This window comes from Brachypodium distachyon, chromosome 1 (genome assembly GCF_000005505.3).
Source record: "Brachypodium distachyon strain Bd21 chromosome 1, Brachypodium_distachyon_v3.0, whole genome shotgun sequence".
Classification (NCBI taxonomy): Eukaryota; Viridiplantae; Streptophyta; class Magnoliopsida; order Poales; family Poaceae; genus Brachypodium; species Brachypodium distachyon.
The window spans coordinates 6,608,876-6,626,537 of NC_016131.3; the positions used below are offsets into that span (position 1 = coordinate 6,608,876).

General features: G+C 55.3%; 3 protein-coding genes and 1 long non-coding RNA gene across 4 annotated transcripts; 1 reads left to right on the forward strand and 3 right to left on the reverse strand.

The window, feature by feature from the left end:
* Positions 1 to 543: 543 nt before the first annotated feature.
* On the reverse strand, positions 544 to 2,469 carry LOC100834051. The gene is made up of 4 exons (XM_003559397.4): positions 1,747 to 2,469; positions 1,539 to 1,616; positions 1,337 to 1,436; positions 544 to 1,216 (listed from the first exon to the last, which is right to left on the reverse strand). Exons 1-4 carry the CDS (start codon positions 2,194 to 2,196, stop codon positions 876 to 878), a joined length of 969 nt encoding a protein of 322 aa, XP_003559445.1. The 5' UTR covers positions 2,197 to 2,469; the 3' UTR covers positions 544 to 875.
* Positions 2,470 to 2,525: 56 nt separating this feature from the next.
* Positions 2,526 to 3,655, forward strand: LOC112269819. The gene is made up of 2 exons (XR_002961955.1): positions 2,526 to 3,061; positions 3,157 to 3,655. It is a non-coding gene; the product is annotated as an uncharacterized LOC112269819 (long non-coding RNA).
* Positions 3,656 to 8,036: 4,381 nt separating this feature from the next.
* Positions 8,037 to 9,017, reverse strand: LOC104581972 (proline-rich receptor-like protein kinase PERK8). Its single transcript, XM_010231188.1, has one exon. It carries the CDS (start codon positions 9,015 to 9,017, stop codon positions 8,037 to 8,039), a length of 981 nt encoding a protein of 326 aa, XP_010229490.1.
* Positions 9,018 to 13,415: 4,398 nt separating this feature from the next.
* LOC104581973 (BTB/POZ domain-containing protein At5g66560) lies at positions 13,416 to 16,644 on the reverse strand. The gene is made up of 4 exons (XM_014896424.2): positions 16,182 to 16,644; positions 15,988 to 16,057; positions 14,564 to 15,865; positions 13,416 to 14,488 (listed from the first exon to the last, which is right to left on the reverse strand). Exons 1-4 carry the CDS (start codon positions 16,226 to 16,228, stop codon positions 13,925 to 13,927), a joined length of 1,983 nt encoding a protein of 660 aa, XP_014751910.1. The 5' UTR covers positions 16,229 to 16,644; the 3' UTR covers positions 13,416 to 13,924.
* Positions 16,645 to 17,662: the final 1,018 nt, after the last annotated feature.

A 17,662-nucleotide genomic window follows, 5' to 3' on the forward strand; every position in this document is an offset into this window, starting at 1 on the left:
GGAGGTGACCGTAGTGAAAATTAGGAAGTGCTTTGTCTAAATAAAAAGACCAAATTATCCCTACAAATGGATGGACAGATTTGTCTAGTACTCCCACAGTCTTTTATGGAGTACCAGGGTACCGTAAAATTTCTCAATACTAAAGTGAACTCACTTAATTCTCAAGTAAGCATTTGGTATATGAGACAGCAGCTTCTTTGCAGACATGCAAAAAGTTTGCATTTTGAAGTAAGGAGACAGTACAAAACGGTCCATCACAATCAGTATAACTTTTAAATATATGTCAGCACGACGATCCCTAACGTCAGCACGACGGCGGGGGCCGGAGCAAACACGCGTCGTGAAGAGACAACTCCGCCTCCGCGACGCCAAGTACGGCCCTCGCACCTTCGCCGTCGAATTCGAAAGCACTCGGTCGTGCATCTGTTTCGTTGCATGTCCGTGGCCATTGACATTTCAGAAGGCAAGCACACCACAACGCCACGAATTTACACGTAATCTAATGATGCAGAGTAGCAGCCTGGTAGGAAAAGAGGTTCGAAGTCGGGGTCATGTGCTTTGGTTTTTTCTTTCGCCAAGAGGCTATATTAACGTCGCGTACAAACTTACAAACTGACAATGTCAATACTACAGACAGTGAAAAAAAGATGAAAATTATTTGCATTTTTGCTACGATCACTAGTGTTGCTGACACGAAAGAACGAATAAATGTGAGCTAGCTAAGTAGCACAGCTACACCTATCACAACAGTTAGTAAGATGAGAAACCCGAGTGAAACGGATGAGAATAATGCAGGGTCTGCAATTCTGAATCTTCCAGATCAATCCCTTCCCATGTCGTTGAGACCTTGATCTGTTGCAGAGTCACACGCAGAATTAACCGTTCACAGCGAAGGCCGCTGGCTTGGGTCGCTGCGGATGCATGGCCATCTTGGAGAGGAGAAAGACGCCGGCGGAGGACGCGAGCACGGCCCCGGCGAAGCAGGCCATGTCGAGGCCGGTGACCAGCGGCACGCTCTTGAACTTCTCGAGGACGCCCGCCTGGAGCAGGAGCAGGATGGCGTGGCCGAACCTCGACTTCGCCTGCACGATCGACTGGAACCTCGCCCCTTCCTTGAGCCTCTGGTGGATGGGGTTCTGGGCGGTCCTGGAGCCGTAGAACATGAAGTACATCCCCATGCCGAACGTCAGCATCGCGGTGCCGATCAGGAACATGTCTGAAGAAGAAGAATTGATTAATCCTGGACCGAGTTAGTAACTTGGTAAAGCGTTGTGTACACTCAGCTTTGATGCGGTACAGTAGTGCCTAGCTAGTGATTAAAAGGATTCGTACGTACCTAACGCTTCTATGAGGAGCTTGATGATCTCGGCTTGATCTACCACCTGGGACATGGCACGGAACTGCAACAAGAAGGACTCGAGAACAACGCCACAGCCCTACAAGACACATGAAATGAAAGGATTTATCAGTCTTCTGATGACTTGACTTGTACTACTCCCGCCACGTCACGAAATAAAGGCCAGTAGCTGCTAGTTTACCTCGAGAAAACATGGGACGGAACCAACGAGCGACCCCGCCACGCCGATCAGCGTGAATGACTGGCATCTGACGACGACCTGATCATCAGTTTACAGGCTCAGATGAGTACACCAAACAATGAAAACTTTTGTACGTTACTCCACTACTTCTACAGTACTTGACATAAGAAATTCTGTAACCCTGTAGGCCGGTTACTCAGTTTGTTACCTGGTGGATGACGGCCTCGGCGACCTTGGCCCAGCACCGGTGCGTGAGCAGCGCGAGACGCGTCGCCCAGAACTGCCTCAGCACCAGCCTCCTCGCGACCTCGTACGCCAGAGGCAGCAGAAGGTCTGCGCTGCCGGCGTCTCCGGGCAGGCGCAGCAGCCCGCGCCGTTTCTTCTCCAGCTGCGTGGTGTCGGGCGCTGCTGATCCCAGCGTGATCAGGGCCGCCCTTTGCTCGGCGGCGCGGCTGACGACCCCGTGCGGCCGCGTCTTCGTCGTCTCCCACAGGAACGGCGGGAACTTCAGAGACGGGATGCGGCACGGCCGACAACTGGTGGTTACGTGGCCGGACGTCGTGGGGGACGACGACGATGAAGGCAGTCGACGGATGTCCGGGTGTTGGATGGCTTCGGCGGGGGTTGCTCTGAGCAGCCTCGCCGCCCCTGCCGCCATTGCTGGGCTCGATCGGTCGGTCAGCTTGAGCTTTCCCTCTTAAAAGTTCAACTTTTGACTGTTGCAGAGGACCTGTGAATTAAACTACCTGTGGAACGGAGACCGTATAAATACTGCAATGGACGTACGTGAAGAAGGGGGAGACATGTGGAGCAAGTTGGGAGAAGGTTCCAGGAATAATGGGGCAGGCTAGCTGGCTAGGGGAGAGCCGAGCAGCGCCGGTGAAGGGCGTGTAGCACGGCAGACGGTTCCAAATTCCAATTCCGTCGTCTCCTGTGGCTGGAACAGCTTTGTCACGGCGCTGAACCGCACCAACGGTGTCCAAGGCATCCCCGTGGTGAATTCCTTTGACGTGCTAGCATATACCCAAGGACCTTTTCTCGTGCTGCAAATTACTCCTACTCCGTAAGTAGAAACTCTCGAGCTTGCGTAAGCCAGGGTAATTGTCATTTATCAGGGTGAGAAACGACAGGGACGAATAGTCGACGGTGCACCTCACACCTACCACTCGTGACCAGCTAGCGAGAGAGAGCAACGTCACGTGGAGAAAGCAAAAAGGTTGCCAGAATCTGGAATTTGGCGTGCCAACTTTTCTTCCGGAAAGATCTTTCGCCACGCGCGAACGCTAGCCCGTCCGTCCGTCCATGTAAACCTGGCCGGCCGTGTGCCAGGATCGGTCGCACGCGTGTGGGTTGATCGTGTGTCAATGTCAGGTTGACGGCGACGGCGGAGCCGTCGTACGGCCCTCCTTGTACGAGGAAGGAGCCACACTAGGAGGGGTAGGAACTTGTTTTAAGACGCAGGAATTGTAGCACAGGTGTGCTCTGAAGTCTGAACTTTTCAACGAGGCGTATGTTCTCTGCCGGTACGTGCACTTGTCATTCTCGCAGTGTGGAACTTGCGTTTTGCTTCAATTCCATCTCGTGCTTTTCTTCTGTTCGTTGGAAATTTTTGTTCTAGAACTTACCACACCAGATGGAGGACTAGCTTGGGAGTATCCAAACAAGTCAGAGAGCCGGTCCGTGACGTCCGTCGATGTCTTGCAATTTGCCTGGCATATCATTCATGGAGACGCCGAGACGGGCGTGGAATTGTGTGATTTCTGCGGCTGCACGCACGCAGTAAACTTACCCTGTAAAAAAAGAAATTTCGGGAGAACCATGATCGCTGCCCGCTGGCCTGCTGGGGGATTGGATGGCCTGCATGCGCCGCACCGTTTTACCGCTACACAGGAGCAGAATAGCAGACTCGCAGTGATGATTTTGCAACGCTCGCAATTTTTTTTTTGATTATAAGGATCATAAAGTCGCAGAAATTATCAATCTCCCTAGTCTGAACTCCAACTGGATTTTTCTTTTGCGAGGAACCCAACTAGAAATTTTGTACTCAGACACCTAGCACTTCTCTTTACCTGTTAGTGCTACAACATGACAAATACATTCATTTCACGGTCAGGAAATATCACTTTCTTCGAACTTCCATCATTTCTTCGTCGTTTGTCAGACAACACTGAACACAGCACTAGGAGGGAAATGCCTAGCCAGCCACGAGTATTTCAACCGTATGGCATTCCGAACAAAGTTGGCCCGGCAAGGCGGCAACAATCGATGTATTAACCAGGCCTGGACGCCTGGTACACTCGAGAAGGCCGGGTCTCGGACTTTATTAGCCAACAGTTACGAATTTGGCCTGGCTTTGATGACAATCATGCTACAGGCCATGATAAACATGGATGGGCCAGGCCAAAGTGTGTCCGGAGACCCAAAGGGCTATTTTTTCTCTTACCGGATACAAAAAGAGCGTCTTGACTCAATAGTGTTTCAAACCACGCGTTCAACAATTAGATTTCGACTGTTTGAAGTGGTCAACTTATGCGGCTTCTCAGAGCCTATGAGTTTTTTTTTTGAGAAAAAGACGGTCGATACCCGTCGTTCGATTAAAAGGAGAGAGTATGTACAATATGGGACCTCAGGAAGGTTCCAAAAGGATAGGGGAAAGAAAAAAAGAGAAAAAACTCCCTAGAAGGGCACTAGTCTCCCGGGTCTGTGGAGCAAGCGTGCGATCGGACGTTGATTTCTTCCCAAATCAAATAGGCAACCTCCGTGGCCGACAAGGCCTTGCCTCTAAAAACCCTCCTATTCCGCTCTTTCCAAATGCCCCACCAAGTATAGATAAGCAGTCCACTCCGCCGTCGTTTCGCCGCCTTTGGAAGGCCATGGAGGTGAGCATCCCATTGCTCATTGAACGACAGAGAAGGGGTGTCGGGGGGCGGGGTGGACCGATCCCAGCGGTGGATGAGGTCCCTGACTTCCTTGGCGAAACAACAGTCGTGACAGAGGTGAAGGAGGGACTCCGGGTGTATCTTGCAGAGCTGGCACACCGGGTTGTGAGGCCATCCTCTGGCAGCGAGATTGTCGGCGGTGAGAAGCTTGTCATGGGCGGCGGTCCACGCGAAGAAGCGGCATTTGGGTTCCGCTTGGGCCTTCCATATCTTGGCAACCGAGAAAGGAGGAGAGGAACCATGGAATTGGGCCCGGTAGGCCGTCACCGTAGTGTACTATCCCGAGGTGGTCCAGCGCCAAGAGATGGAGTCACGTTGATCCGACAGGGTGATCCCTTGAATGCAGTCCCAAAGCTCAAGGAAGTCTGAGAGAAGCTGTGGCGAGTTGATGCAGAGAAGGGAACGGATCCAGTTGTTGGAAGAAAGTTCCTTCTGGACCGTCCGATGCTTGCGGGAGGCGATGTCGAAGAGTCCCGCCCAACGTAGACGGGGTGTGGAACCATCTGGCATCCAGGCATCATGCCAAAAGAGGGCCAATGAGCCATCCCCAATGATGATTTTGGTGGAGGCGCGGAAAAGGGCGATATCCGACGCATCTTGGGGCAAGTTGAGGCCAATCCAAGGTCTCGAACGGTCAGTCCAGGAGAACCATAACCACCGTAAACGGAGGGCACGGCCGAACCTGGCGAGATCCGGGATCCCCAGCCCGCCCAACGGACGCGGGCGGCACACTGTACCCCAATTGACGAGGGGCAAGGACGAGAGCTCCTGGTCAGGTGCCCATCTGCGCAACCAAATGAAGGTGCGCATGAGCTTGTTGAGGCGCCGGAGGATCTCAGCCGGGATGCGGAAGGCAGACAGATGGTAAGTCACCATGGCCGACAACACCGATTTCGTGAGGACGACGCTGCCAGCACGAGTGAAGTGGGAGCCCCTCCAGCCGGCCAGGTGGGCGCCCACCTTGTCGATGAGGGGTTGGAAAGCAACCCCTTTGAGCCTAGTGGGGTTCAGAGGGAGGCCCAGGTATGTGCAAGGGAAGGTTCCCTGCCTCGTCGGGAACGCCCAAAGGGCAGCAGCCAGTTGGTCCTCACTGCATCCGATAGCGAAGAGCTCGGATTTGTCGAGGTTGGTGCGCAGACCGGACGCATCACCGAAGATCTGAAGGAGCTTGCAAATCGCCGTCAGGTCTTGCATGGCAGGGCTGGTGAAGATGCTAGCATCGTCCGCATATAAGGAGACGCGCGCCCAAACATGTCCCTCGCGGAAGGGACGCAGCACACCCGTTTCAGTCGCACGACGCAGGATGTGATGTAGGGGGTCAATAGCAATGATGAATAGCATCGGGGAGAGCGGATCTCCTTGACGTAGTCCACGGGCGTGGCGGATACGAGGGCCCGGGGCTCCATTAAGGAGAAACCTAGAGGAGGCCGAGGAAAGAATCATGCTAACCCATTGTCGCCAACGCGGTCCAAAGCCTAACTCCGTTAGGAGTTCGAGAATGAAGGGCCAAGAGATGGAGTCGAAAGCCTTCGCGATGTCCAACTTGAGGAAGATCCCCGCTTCCTTTTTCTTGTGCATATCGCGGATGATGCCTTGGACGAGAACGAAGTTGTCGTGGATGCATCGTTTCTTGACGAAGGCTGATTGGTTTGCCGACACAAGGTCCGGCAGAAGAGGGGCCAAGCGCAGGGACATGAGCTTGGAGAAATTTTTTGCTAGGCTATGAATGAGGCTAATAGGCGGGTAGTCTCGGATGGAGGAGGCGTCTCCCTTCTTGGGGAGGAGGATGACAGTGGCCGAATTGATGAGCGGAGAAGCCCCCCCCCCCCCCCCCCGCATTCGCCAAGCCATCAACCGCCAACTTCAGATCAAGTTTGATGATGTCCCAACATGCTCGGAATTTTTTTTCCAATAAAACTGTCCGGGCCCGGCGCCTTCTCCGGCAGGAGAGCAAACACAACCGCTTTGATCTCTTGCATGTTGAAAGGGGCGTCGAGGTGGAGGAGGTCGTGAGGGGTGTAGCCGAGCTCCCTCCAGTCAAGACCCACAGACCGGGGGCAAGAAGTGCCAAGGAAAGCACGGAAGTGGTCGAAGATCGCCTTCTCGTTCTCCTCGTGCGTGATAGCGAGACCGTCAGGGGTGGCCAGCGATTGAATGAGATTTTTTCTGCGCCTCCCGTTAGCACGTATGTGGAAGTAGCGAGAATTGACATCTCCAAGCTTGATATTTGATGAGCGAGCCCGCTGCCGGATTTTGATTTTGGCGATGGAGGCTAGCCCGGCGAATTTCCGACGCATGGAGGCGTGTAGCTGGCGCTCAGCAGCCGAGAGGGGACGAGATTCCTGTGTAGCATCGAGGCGTCCAATGATCTCAGTCGCGATAGTCATCTGCAGGTTGGTGTTGCCGAAGGAGGCTTTGTGCCAGGAGGAAAGGGCCTTGTCAGCCCTGGCAAGCTTGGCGTGCAAACGGCGGGCTCGGTCATGGGAACGAACGAGTTCAGCCCAAGCAACGGAGACGGTCTCCAGGAAGCAATCCATTCGCGTCCAGAAGGCCTCGAAGCGAAAGCCAGATGGCTTGGGGAAGGCCTCCGAGCCGATGAGGAGCAGGGGAGCGTGATCCGAAATCGCCGCCGGAAGCGCCTGGAGAGAAGCGGAAGGGAAGAGGAGGTCCCATCCACTGGAACAAAAAAATCGATCAATACGCGTCTGGGTAGGGTTTTCCTGCTCGCTCGCCCAAGTGAAGCACCGTCTCATGAGCCGGAGTTCGCGCAGAGACATGAAGTCGAGGGCCCTCTTGAATCTGTTCATTAGGCGCTGGTTCAGGTTGACATTGTTCTTGTCTGCCGCCTTGTAAATCAAGTTGAAGTCTCCGATGATGAGCCACTTGTCGCCTTGGGTGGGAGCAAGGACTCACAATTCCCGAATGAACTCAATCTTCTGCGCCTCGCCTTGGGGGCCGTAGACGCCCGAGAGCCGCCAGGAGGAGCCGTCAGCACGCCAGGTAACCATAGTGGAGATCGTGTTGGTGGTGCATGAGACGTTGGAGAGAGAGAAGAAGGCGTTAGAGACCGCGAGGATGATGCCTCCCCGGGTACCATCCGCGGGGAGAAAGCCAAAGTCGTCTGCGAAGCAAGTGCCGAGGATCTTCGTAATGTCCGATCTGGACACGTGATGAAGTTTGGACTCCTGCAAGCAAACAATGGAGGCTCGGGCATCGTTCACCATCGCCCTGACGACAGCACGTCGGGCCGGGTTGTTTAGGCCCCTTACATTCCAGCATAAAAGATGGGTCGAGTTCCCGGCCGGGGAAGGGGGAAACATGGGTGTCGTCAACGCGCAAGGAGCAAGCACACAATTAACAGAGTACTGAAGGTTTGAAGACGACAGAGTAAACAATCTGGCTGACTTCTGCGGATACAATTCTTGACGGGAGGAAGACTCGAAGACCTACGACTACAGCAACTGATGACGAAAAACAAACAAGGCAAAGAACTGGGCCTCGCCCAGGGTAGCGGCGGCGCCATAGCCACCCGCTGGACTTGCAGAGTAGTAGAACCCATCTAGGCGGCGACGAGGCCACGGCCCGTTCCAGCGCCGCGTCCAACTCCGCGGCCGGTACCACTCCCGGTGCCCAGCATCTTGGGGAGTCTCTTCGTCTTCTTGGCTTCCTTGACCAGAGCCTCAATGGCCGTGATGGCCTGATCGGAGAGTGGCCCGGCAAACAGAGCCAGGTAAGCTTCCCTGGCGGCATCATCGAAGGGCATAGAAGGCGGGAGGGAGCTGAGCCGGTGGGCCACCAGCGCCTGGGCCATCAACTCTGAGGAGAGGCCAGTAGCAGGGCGCCTGGTGAGGCGAGCGCTACGTCGGATGGCGGGGGCCACAGGCGTAGCAGCAGGTTCCGACGGTGGGGAAGCCGGGCGTGGCGTGCTAAGGATCGGCGGCGGCAGTTCCCGGCAAATGGAGGCGACGAAGCCGTCTAGGGAGGGCCGTGCAGTCGTTGCGGGACCATCACTTGCAGTCACTACGGGACCACCAGACCCACCCAATGCTGGAGAAGCAGGGTCGGTAGTCGTGGCAGCGGTAGCAACGGCCAAGGATGGAGCAGCGATGGTACCCGGCACAAGCGGGGTAGGAGCAGGAGCAGTAATGGCCTCCACCGACAGCATTTGCACCGCAGCGGGTGCTGAATCCGGCTTGGGGCAGTCATCAAGGTCGGTGAAGGGGATGGCCATGATAGGCATGGCAGGGGGCGCCGGGAGCGTGGTCGGAGGTGTCACCAAAACCTGTAGAGAGAGGTCAGAGAGGCAGGCCTGGAGAGCAGCCGGGGTGGTCACGGATGTAGGGGTGGTCGCGGATGTAGGGGTGGTCGCGGATGTAGGAGGAGGCGGCGATGGCCCGCGCGTCGCAAGCACGGGCCTGCAGCCTGGCAGAGCAGACGGGGCCGAGGAGGGAGGCCGAGAGGTACCGCGTGCTCCCCGGGGAGCGGCGTCCAGCCTGAAGGCGAAGGGGGCCGGAGAAGGCATGAAGACGGCGTCCGCCATAGCGCGAAGACGCATCTGCCGGCACACCCCGGCGCTGGGTTAGGGGGCCGGCCAAGCCGGGCGTGACGCCGCTGGCAACTCCTTGCGGCCGTCGCGACGTCCATTCTGGTCCCGGCGTCCGTCACGATCGCCGTCGCGATCGCGGTCATCCCGGCGGTCGTGCCGCCGGCTGTCCTTGCAGTTCCTGGTCAGTGTCCTAGGGCGATGACCGTTGTCGCAGCGGCCGGAGTCCAGCTCACCATGGGTCCAGGCGTATCCCTGGATGACACGACGCCCACGGGATGCCACCGAGCCGCCCTCCCTCGTCGGCGTGAGGGCCGTCAGGTCCTCGACGACGTCGATGTGGACGAGGAGAGGCGTGCGACGTCCTTCCAGCCCAGAGGCCGGCTTGTCGTGTATGATGATGGGCATGAAGGGCAGCGCTATGAGCCGTGCAGCATCCTTGTTCTCCATCAGGGAGAACCAGCTCCGGCGAGGCAGCGTGCTCGGGTTTGCAGTCCAAAGCCAGAAGTTGAAGGTCGTGGTATTCTCATGCCGGATGGACTGTTCTTCGATGAAGTGTACCTTCCCGCGGCGTCCCACGATGGCCGTTGCCGTCTCCTTCGTCCAGGCGTGTAGCGGGATCCCCTCAACGCAGAGGCGCACGTGGTATGGCATAGCCACCCATTCGGAATGTATGTCGGTGCTCCAAGGGAGAATGAGGAACTCGCGGCCGTTGGAGTGGAACTGCCCATGGTCGACGACGGTCTCCCGCGTCGTCGGCTCGGAGAAGAGGACGAAGAAATCTTCAGGATAGTGCAGGGAGACCCGCACCTCGTCCAAGGTGAGTCCAAACTCACGGCAGAGGGCGTCGGCGACGTGTCGCGGCTTGGTGCGGGGGTGGTCCATGCCGATGGTGATGAGGACCCCGTGGGTGTTGAAGGAGTGCTCGACCACGATCATCTCCTGCGTGATCTCCGCGATGCAGCAGTCGTCATCGGGGCGCCCCTGGAAATCCCCCCCTCCGGCCATGAGCGCAGCGGCGTAGGACTTGAGAGGGGAGACGAGGGGGGAGCGGCAGCGGGGGTGGGACCGGAGCAGCCTTGCAGGAGCTCTCGATGTGGCCAGGGCGGTGGCACCTCCAGCAGTGTTTGGGCTCCCTGCAGTTGGCGATTTGGTGGGTGGAATTGAGGCAACGAAAGCACCGGCCTCGCATCCTTTTAAGGAGAGCGGCCCGGCGTTCCCCATCCCGAGCGGTGGAGGCCAACGGAGCACCTCGGGAAACCCGGCGCCACCAATGCGAGCGCCTAACCGGCTGCCAGCCCTGTGAGGCATCAAGGCGCGTCGCAGCTCCATCTTGTCGCGCCGCACCCGACGAGACGGGACGAGACCCGCCATGAATGCGGGGTTGGCCGGGGGGGCGGGTGGGGGGGGGGGGGCAACCCAGCAGGCGGAGGCGGGAGTCGGGTTGGTGGGGGCAGGATCGAGGAAGCACGCGGCGTAATGAAGACACGCGGCTGACCCGGCGAAGGCAAACCGGGCGGCGGGAGCGGTAGGTGCGGCGCCTTAAGGCGGATCTCTCAGGAACAGTCGCATTGAATGTCGGAGAAGGCAGAATAGCATTAACAGGGGATCTTCGCTGCGGGGGGATGTAGATCCGGTTGGTAGCAGGCTCGATTTGAGGACCCAGCGGCAGTATCTGTACTGGAGGGTCCAGGATCGGCGGGAGCGAATCCGGGACAAACTCCCCCTCCTCTTCCTCGCCGCAGGCATCCGCCCACGAGAACCGCACCGGGGTGGACCAGGAGGTGGACGGGGGCGAGCGGTGGGGGGATTTTGGGCTGTGGTGTCTAGGTAGGTGGGGGTTGGGTGGTGAAGCCGGCGGCGCCAGGGCGGTCGCCCCAGTCGGGGTTGGGAGAGACGGACTCATCCTATTATTTTGTCCAGAAGTGTTCTAACAAAGTAAAGCCAATCGAATAATTTGAATCAAAAGCCTGGTTTGTTTTACCAAAAAGAATAGGGCATGGCTATGCCATTGATCCGTTGTCTCTTCACAGTTGAAGTCCAAGCAGGGTTTTGGTCACCTGACGGTAATTACGTTTGCCGTTCGGTAAGGGCACTTACCGGTCCCACAGTAAATGTATTTACCGAGCAAAAATTCACCGAGTATTTTGAATTTGAATGCCTAATGTGGGGGATATTTTGGGTAGAGCACCTATTTGCTGCATAGAAAAAATTGAATTTAGTTTTTTATTTGACTTTGTCCGATAATCTTACAGTAAACTTATGGTTTCCTTGATAACCGCATTAACCCCCTCCTACCTCTGTAAAAAAAAGTACTCCATAACCAAAAAACCTTGAGTCTGAGTAGCCGGTCAGTTCAAGTACCAGCAAGCAGAGATTTTGTAAAGCCGATATAGACCGAGTAGCATTGATAGGTTCATTTGCGCTCTTGACCATGCATCGTTTATAGGAGACTTCTTCATGTCATTCTTCTAGTAACTCTCACTTTGCCTTAAGATAAGACTTTTTAACTTTGCTCTAAGATAAGACTGTTTGAAGAAACTATTATTATAGGAGAAAATCGACACAATACCACTACATGAAACTTATGGTTCAAAATACCACTAAAAAAACTAGCTCTTCAAAATAGCACTACAAGTCAGTTTTTCAACCCAGAATGCCACTATTGACTAACGGCCTCTAACAGCCACTAACGGAGCCAAAATATAACATTACCTCTTTAAACATGAGATACAAGACTAGCTTCCTCCCGTATTGTTCTGAAGCCCGTGACAGCCAGCTATTTTGGTGATTGAAGCAGGAGACTTGAACATCATATATGTTCAGATTCTCTCCAGATTTGGACAGCACTTCAATACAAATTTGGACAGCATTTCAGTCCTAATTTGGACATCATTTGAAAAGCAAAAATCAGCAGCAAACAACAACATTTTCAGAAAATATTTGGACAGCACTTCAATACAAATTTGGACAAAATTTCAGTCCTCGTTTGAATAGCAAAAATCAGCGGCAAACAACAACATTGAGACAACATTTCAGTAGCTACAAGGGTTCACATAGTAGTTAAACGCATAGGGTTCACCTATGGTACTTTCACCAAAAGCATAACACTAATTCAACGCATCAACAAAGCACCATTCAATGCTCAAGACAGCCTAACTGTCGTCAGAGTAACGCTTAATTCCGAGAGCAGGCTAATTGCTATGCCAATCTAGGCTTAGATCATACTCCACTTTCGGCTCAAATAGGGGCTGGTTAGTAAGACAAGTTCGGACTTCGGATAGGTAAAACTTGCCATACTAGCCGGGCCTGATTTCCTCCGAAAGACCAAAAATGGGCCTATTTTAAGCCAAGACTGGCCCAATAATAATGGGTCTCGTTCGAGAGGTCATTTGCTTTTCTAGGCGGACTTGGTTTCATGACCCTGCTGCATAAAACAGACCAGACTGTCAGAAAACAGCCCTAAAAAGAAACCAAACTCTTATAAAGTGAAATGAAATATAAAGCACACCATATCATGAACGTATGACAGTAATTATGCATAAAATCATGGGGTTAAAGGTCAACATATATATTAACATGGGAGCGTATTAACATATCCACACATATAGGACTGTTCGGAAAGAATTGCTGATTGGTAATGCGATGGCCCATAGGTGCGAAACTACTCTATTAACAGTGTCGCTTATACTATCTGAAGAGTGCATCTGCACAACCTAGATTCTCGTTATACTATGTGAAAAGTGCATTTGCACAACTTTTTTTTTGAACAAAGTGCATTTGCACAACTTAGTTTCAAGTAGAGTACTGAAAAGGTGAAGAAAAGCTAGTTGGTTGTGCTTGAGAGTTGAGACAATATGGAAGTTACATGTGCTGCATTATGACCGGTCGTCTTTATAGTTGCAAAACAAAGTATAGCCAGTAGCCGAGGAGTGTCAGATAGGCCAGAATACAATAGAGCATAGAAAATGGTTTGTACAGGCAAAAACATATTCGAGTGCCTACTTTCTATGCCACCTTTTCAGGCTTTTTCGATAGAAAACAAATTAAGTTGAGATGTCTCTGAAAAGGTTAATAATGGTATAGGCCACGTCACTACAAAATTTCTAATGTGAAAGTGAACCTACCAGCACAAAGGCGTAACAAGCAAGCACCCTTTCTCGTCCTCCTCTTGAAAAGAAATGGAGGATATCAACAAATTGTACGGATGAAACGCTACTGATTGAACTTTGCAAGCACGATACATAAGGTTATTTCTTCCATGGAGCAAAGCAAGCACAAGTTCATCTCGCGTCCAATAATGCTTTGTGAGGTTTCTGGAACGTGGGTGCATGCACTGTACTACACTACACCCTGTGATCTGGAGTATCAATCACCACCAAAGTAGTGAGACCGTCAGCTCAAATCTTCAGTGCTACCGTGTACTCCGAAAGCAGTTTTACATGCAAGGGGAAATACTGCAACATACACCCAGCCAAAACACACGCATCTCGAACTGTAAACGGGCAAAGCATATTGTACAGGCAAGAGACAGCACACATGGATCCCTACCACCTGAGTGTCGACAAAAATCACAAATGGCAGTGGTGACGCCGCTTCAGGTTACACGTATCAAGTGCAGCTGGACCATACATACAGACGAGATGAGAAGGGGTGAGAGTTGATTTTACGGCGCTCGAACTCGGTGATTTCATATACTACTCCATGGCTATTCGTGGTGAGTCGTGACAATTTGAAACCCGAATCTCTCAACCATTTTCATCTCGTGTGTTGGTTGTTTTCTTGGTCGTGAAACATGTCAAACGAAATGGCAGACGGCTGCGGACCATGCCACAGCAGTGCCGAAACAGGGTGTTGCGGCCGCCATGGGTCCCCGATGTGCTGTCGCGCTCACGCTCACGGCCTCATGGGCTCATCCCCATCCTGGACGCCCTCGAGGCCGCCACCACGTTGCGCGCCTGCGAGTCGCACACCTGCGTGCTGAACTTGCACCCGTACCGCGACCTCCAGCTCGCCGGCCTGCCGCCCTCGTCCTCGGCATCGGCGTCCGCGCTTCTTGCCGGTGACGACCCGGCGCCGCTGCGGCCGTCGATCTTCTTGATGGCCCTCCGCATGCTCGAGCACTCCCTCTCCAGGCCCTGCACCCGCCGCCTCACGCCGTCCATGTCCACCCGCAGCACCTGGCTCTCCTGCACCGCGCTCGCCCGCCACGTCTCGCTGGTGGCAGGGCCGCCAGCCAAGTGCCGCCGCCGTTGTTGCTGCTGCTGCTGCTGCGGGGGCATCGCGAGCAGCGTGCCCGTGATGGCGCGCCGCAGCTGCAGCTGCTCGAAGAAGAGCACCTGCAGCACCGCCCGCAGCGGCAGCCGCTCGTTCTGCGCCGCGTGCGTGCACGCCTCCACCGTCAGCTTCCTGCAGTCCACCACGCCGCACACCCTGTCCCGCTCCTCCGCCGCCAGCCGCGGATGCGCCTGCCCATGCACACAACGTCAGAAACAAAGTTTAGAGAACAGTAGCAGGACATGGTTGATTGGGCATGCAAAGACCTTGAGGTAGATGTCGACGGCGCGGTAGACGCCGTCGTCGTAGATGCGGGCATGGTCGGGAAGAGCCAGCGCGAGCTCGCAGAACTTGGCGGGCTTCAGGTTGGCGTCGGACGCGATCTCGGCGAGGTAGTTGTCCACCAGCTTGCCCACCTGCACCATGGCCACCGCTGACGGCCGCGACACCGCCGTCGTCGTCGCCGCCGGCGCCTCTTCTTCCGTTATCGCAGCAGCCGACGCCGCCTCGTCCTCGCCGATCTCCTCCTCGGCCAAAAAGTGCCTTACAACCCGCTCGACGCAGTCCACGTCGTAGAGCGTCTCGGCGGCGCCGGAGTAGCTCGGGATGAGCACGTCCTCCACCGTTGCCCGCTCCAGTTGCGTGGCCGCCTTCCGCTCCAGCGCCGCGCGCGCGGCGTCCGAGGCCCGCAGGATGTGCGCCGTCCGCAGCAGCGCGAACAGGAACCTGGCCGTCACCACGCGCCCCGAGCACTTCTCCGCGGGGATGCTCGCCACCACCGCCTCCAGGAGCTCCCTCTGCTCCACCTCCGACGACACCGGCGCCGACGCGAGGCGCCACCGCATGGACCTCGACAGCCCCGGGAGGGTGCCCCTGGCGTACGACACGAGGCAGCGCTCCATGGCCTCCGACCTGCTCACGCCGTCCTCGCGCGCGGCCATGGCCATGGCCGCCATGACGCGCTTGTACGAGTGCAGGCCGAGCACGGCCATGTCGTCGGACCAGGCGCGCGACGACGACGCCGAGCGCGCGGCGATGGCGTCCGCGCAGCGGTCGACGATGCCGAGCTCCTCGGCGTGCGGCAGGAGCTCCTCGCAGGACTTGAGCGCCTTGGTGGCCTCGCCGGGATGCCGGAGCACCGACTGCGCCAGGTAGGCCTCCGCGCGCGCGCCCAGGTTGTCCTCGGCGTGCTCCTCCGTCATCTCCAGGTACTCCGCCGCGCACCGCAGCGGCGCCACGTTCCAGGGGGTGAACTCGACGCGGACGCCGTAGCAGAATTTGGCCGCCGTCTCGAAAGTGCCCGCGCCGCCAGGGAAGTCCGGGAAGGTGATGCGATACGACTTCCCGTCCTCCATCCTGACCTGCTCCTCCTCCTCCTCCTCCTGCTCGTCCCCATCCTCCTCTTCCTCCCCCTCCTCTGCTTCTTCTATCTCTGTTTCCGTAGCAGCAGCGACGTCGCCGGCATTGCCTCCGGAGCTCCTCCGCCGGCGCTGGCGCGCCGGACGCGGCTCTTCCCCCTGCTCAGTGAGCATGCGGTGTATCTTCCGGCTCTTGGACATGAGCGGGAACTGCGCGCGGAAATTTCTCAGCGGAATTTCGTCGAGCACAACAGAGGTGGGAACACGAAATACCACAAGGAAACAAAGATCATAGCACAGCCCCAGAGAAAGGCAAGGCAAGCAGCTAGTACCTTGTGGAGATGGAAGCTCATGTCCTGCACCTCGAACACGACGTCGCTCGGCAGCCCCGTGGTGCAGAACCTGGCCGGTGCATCCCAGCAAACAAACAAAAAAATTCATCAGAACCCCCGGGAAACCCGACGCAATTCTCCATCCACTTTACTGTAGCATCAAAACCCAGTCTCTCCCGAGAGAGGACACTCACCACGCCTCGCCCCTCGCCGGGCCGCGCAGCACCGCGGAGGACGACATGGCCGCCGCTGCTCCTCGCTGCAGTCTCGAGCTGTGATCTGGGAGACGACGACGGCATTTACATCCTCTCCTATCCCTGCCTCCCTGGCGTCGTATGATTGGGGGCGGTGGGTAGGCGTATTTAGAGCGTCATCTACCCTCTGCAAAACTAATAAATCCTATCCAGGATCCCACTTCCGGTGACAGTGTGTCAGAAGCAGCAGGGAGTTATGGCCGATTAGTGACATGTATGTATGGAAAGCTATGGCCGGCCATGGACGAATCTCCCGTCATTCGCTGCTTGCTACACTCGTGTGATGGATGAGGTGTGTGAGCTAACTAACCACTCCACCATTGGCATGGACATGGATGGATGGGGATCGGATCACGTCACCATCCTTTTGGTATTTCCACGACAGGATTTGCTTCGGTTTGGACTGCTCGGAAAGTTCTTCGGGGCAGACCTACTTTGTCTTTGTCCCGGTCTACGCTTTGGATTTGGACAAAGTCACCAGGACAAACAGGGAAAAAAGGAAAGTTGAAGGGGGGGAAAAGGAGTTGGGTAAGTGGCAGGAAAATGAAATGTGCATGCATGCTCTTCGCGCCCAATATTTTGCGGAAGGAAATAAAAAGCCATGTGAATGTTCATCCGAAATTGCAGCAGAAATCGGCTCGCCTGTTTTGAGATATCTGCGTTTGGTTTTGAATTTTGACCACACTTGTCCCTTTTTGTTCGTTGCTTTTGGGCAGAGGATTTTCTAAGCACATCTCTGCTTTACTGCTAGCTCAGAGTGTGTTCTTTTCGCCACTAAAGTTGAGCAAACGGTCCGAACGGGGAAGAACGAAATGGCACGTAAGGGTGACGCGGACATATGAGATCACACGGTCGCACGCTACAGCCTAGTGGAGTAGTGGACCGTGTTTTCGCTGCTTGATGTTCGCATGTGAAAGTTACTTACAGCCAAACCAGGGAGATCGCTAGGTGCTCGCTGCTCCCGCCAAGCACGCACTTGCTACTGAAGCAGGAGTATATATTGTTCTACGTACCATGTCAAAAAAGGAGAGTTAATTTTGTTTTGTGACGTCAAAGATGTAACTAGTGGCATGACTATGTTGGGACTCGGGAGTATTTCAGAAGATTACCGCCCATGTACGGATGTACCCAAATTTAAGGAGTAACCAGACACAAAGGTGTAACTAGTGAGTAGTGACAATGAGCATCCGGCCGGTGCTCGATCAACATTGCACAGGTTGAGACCGATAACGGCGGGGATCGCTGACAGCGGCCGTGACCGCACCGTTCCACCGCCGGCCGGTCGGAGACATGATTCGTGGATACTCTCGGGCCCTTGAGCTCGACCACAGAACATGGCCAGTCCACCGATCGACTGCATTCTACCAAGTGCATGCCGAACGCGCGCCGCATAAGTTTCAGCTAGTACTGTACTGTAGCAG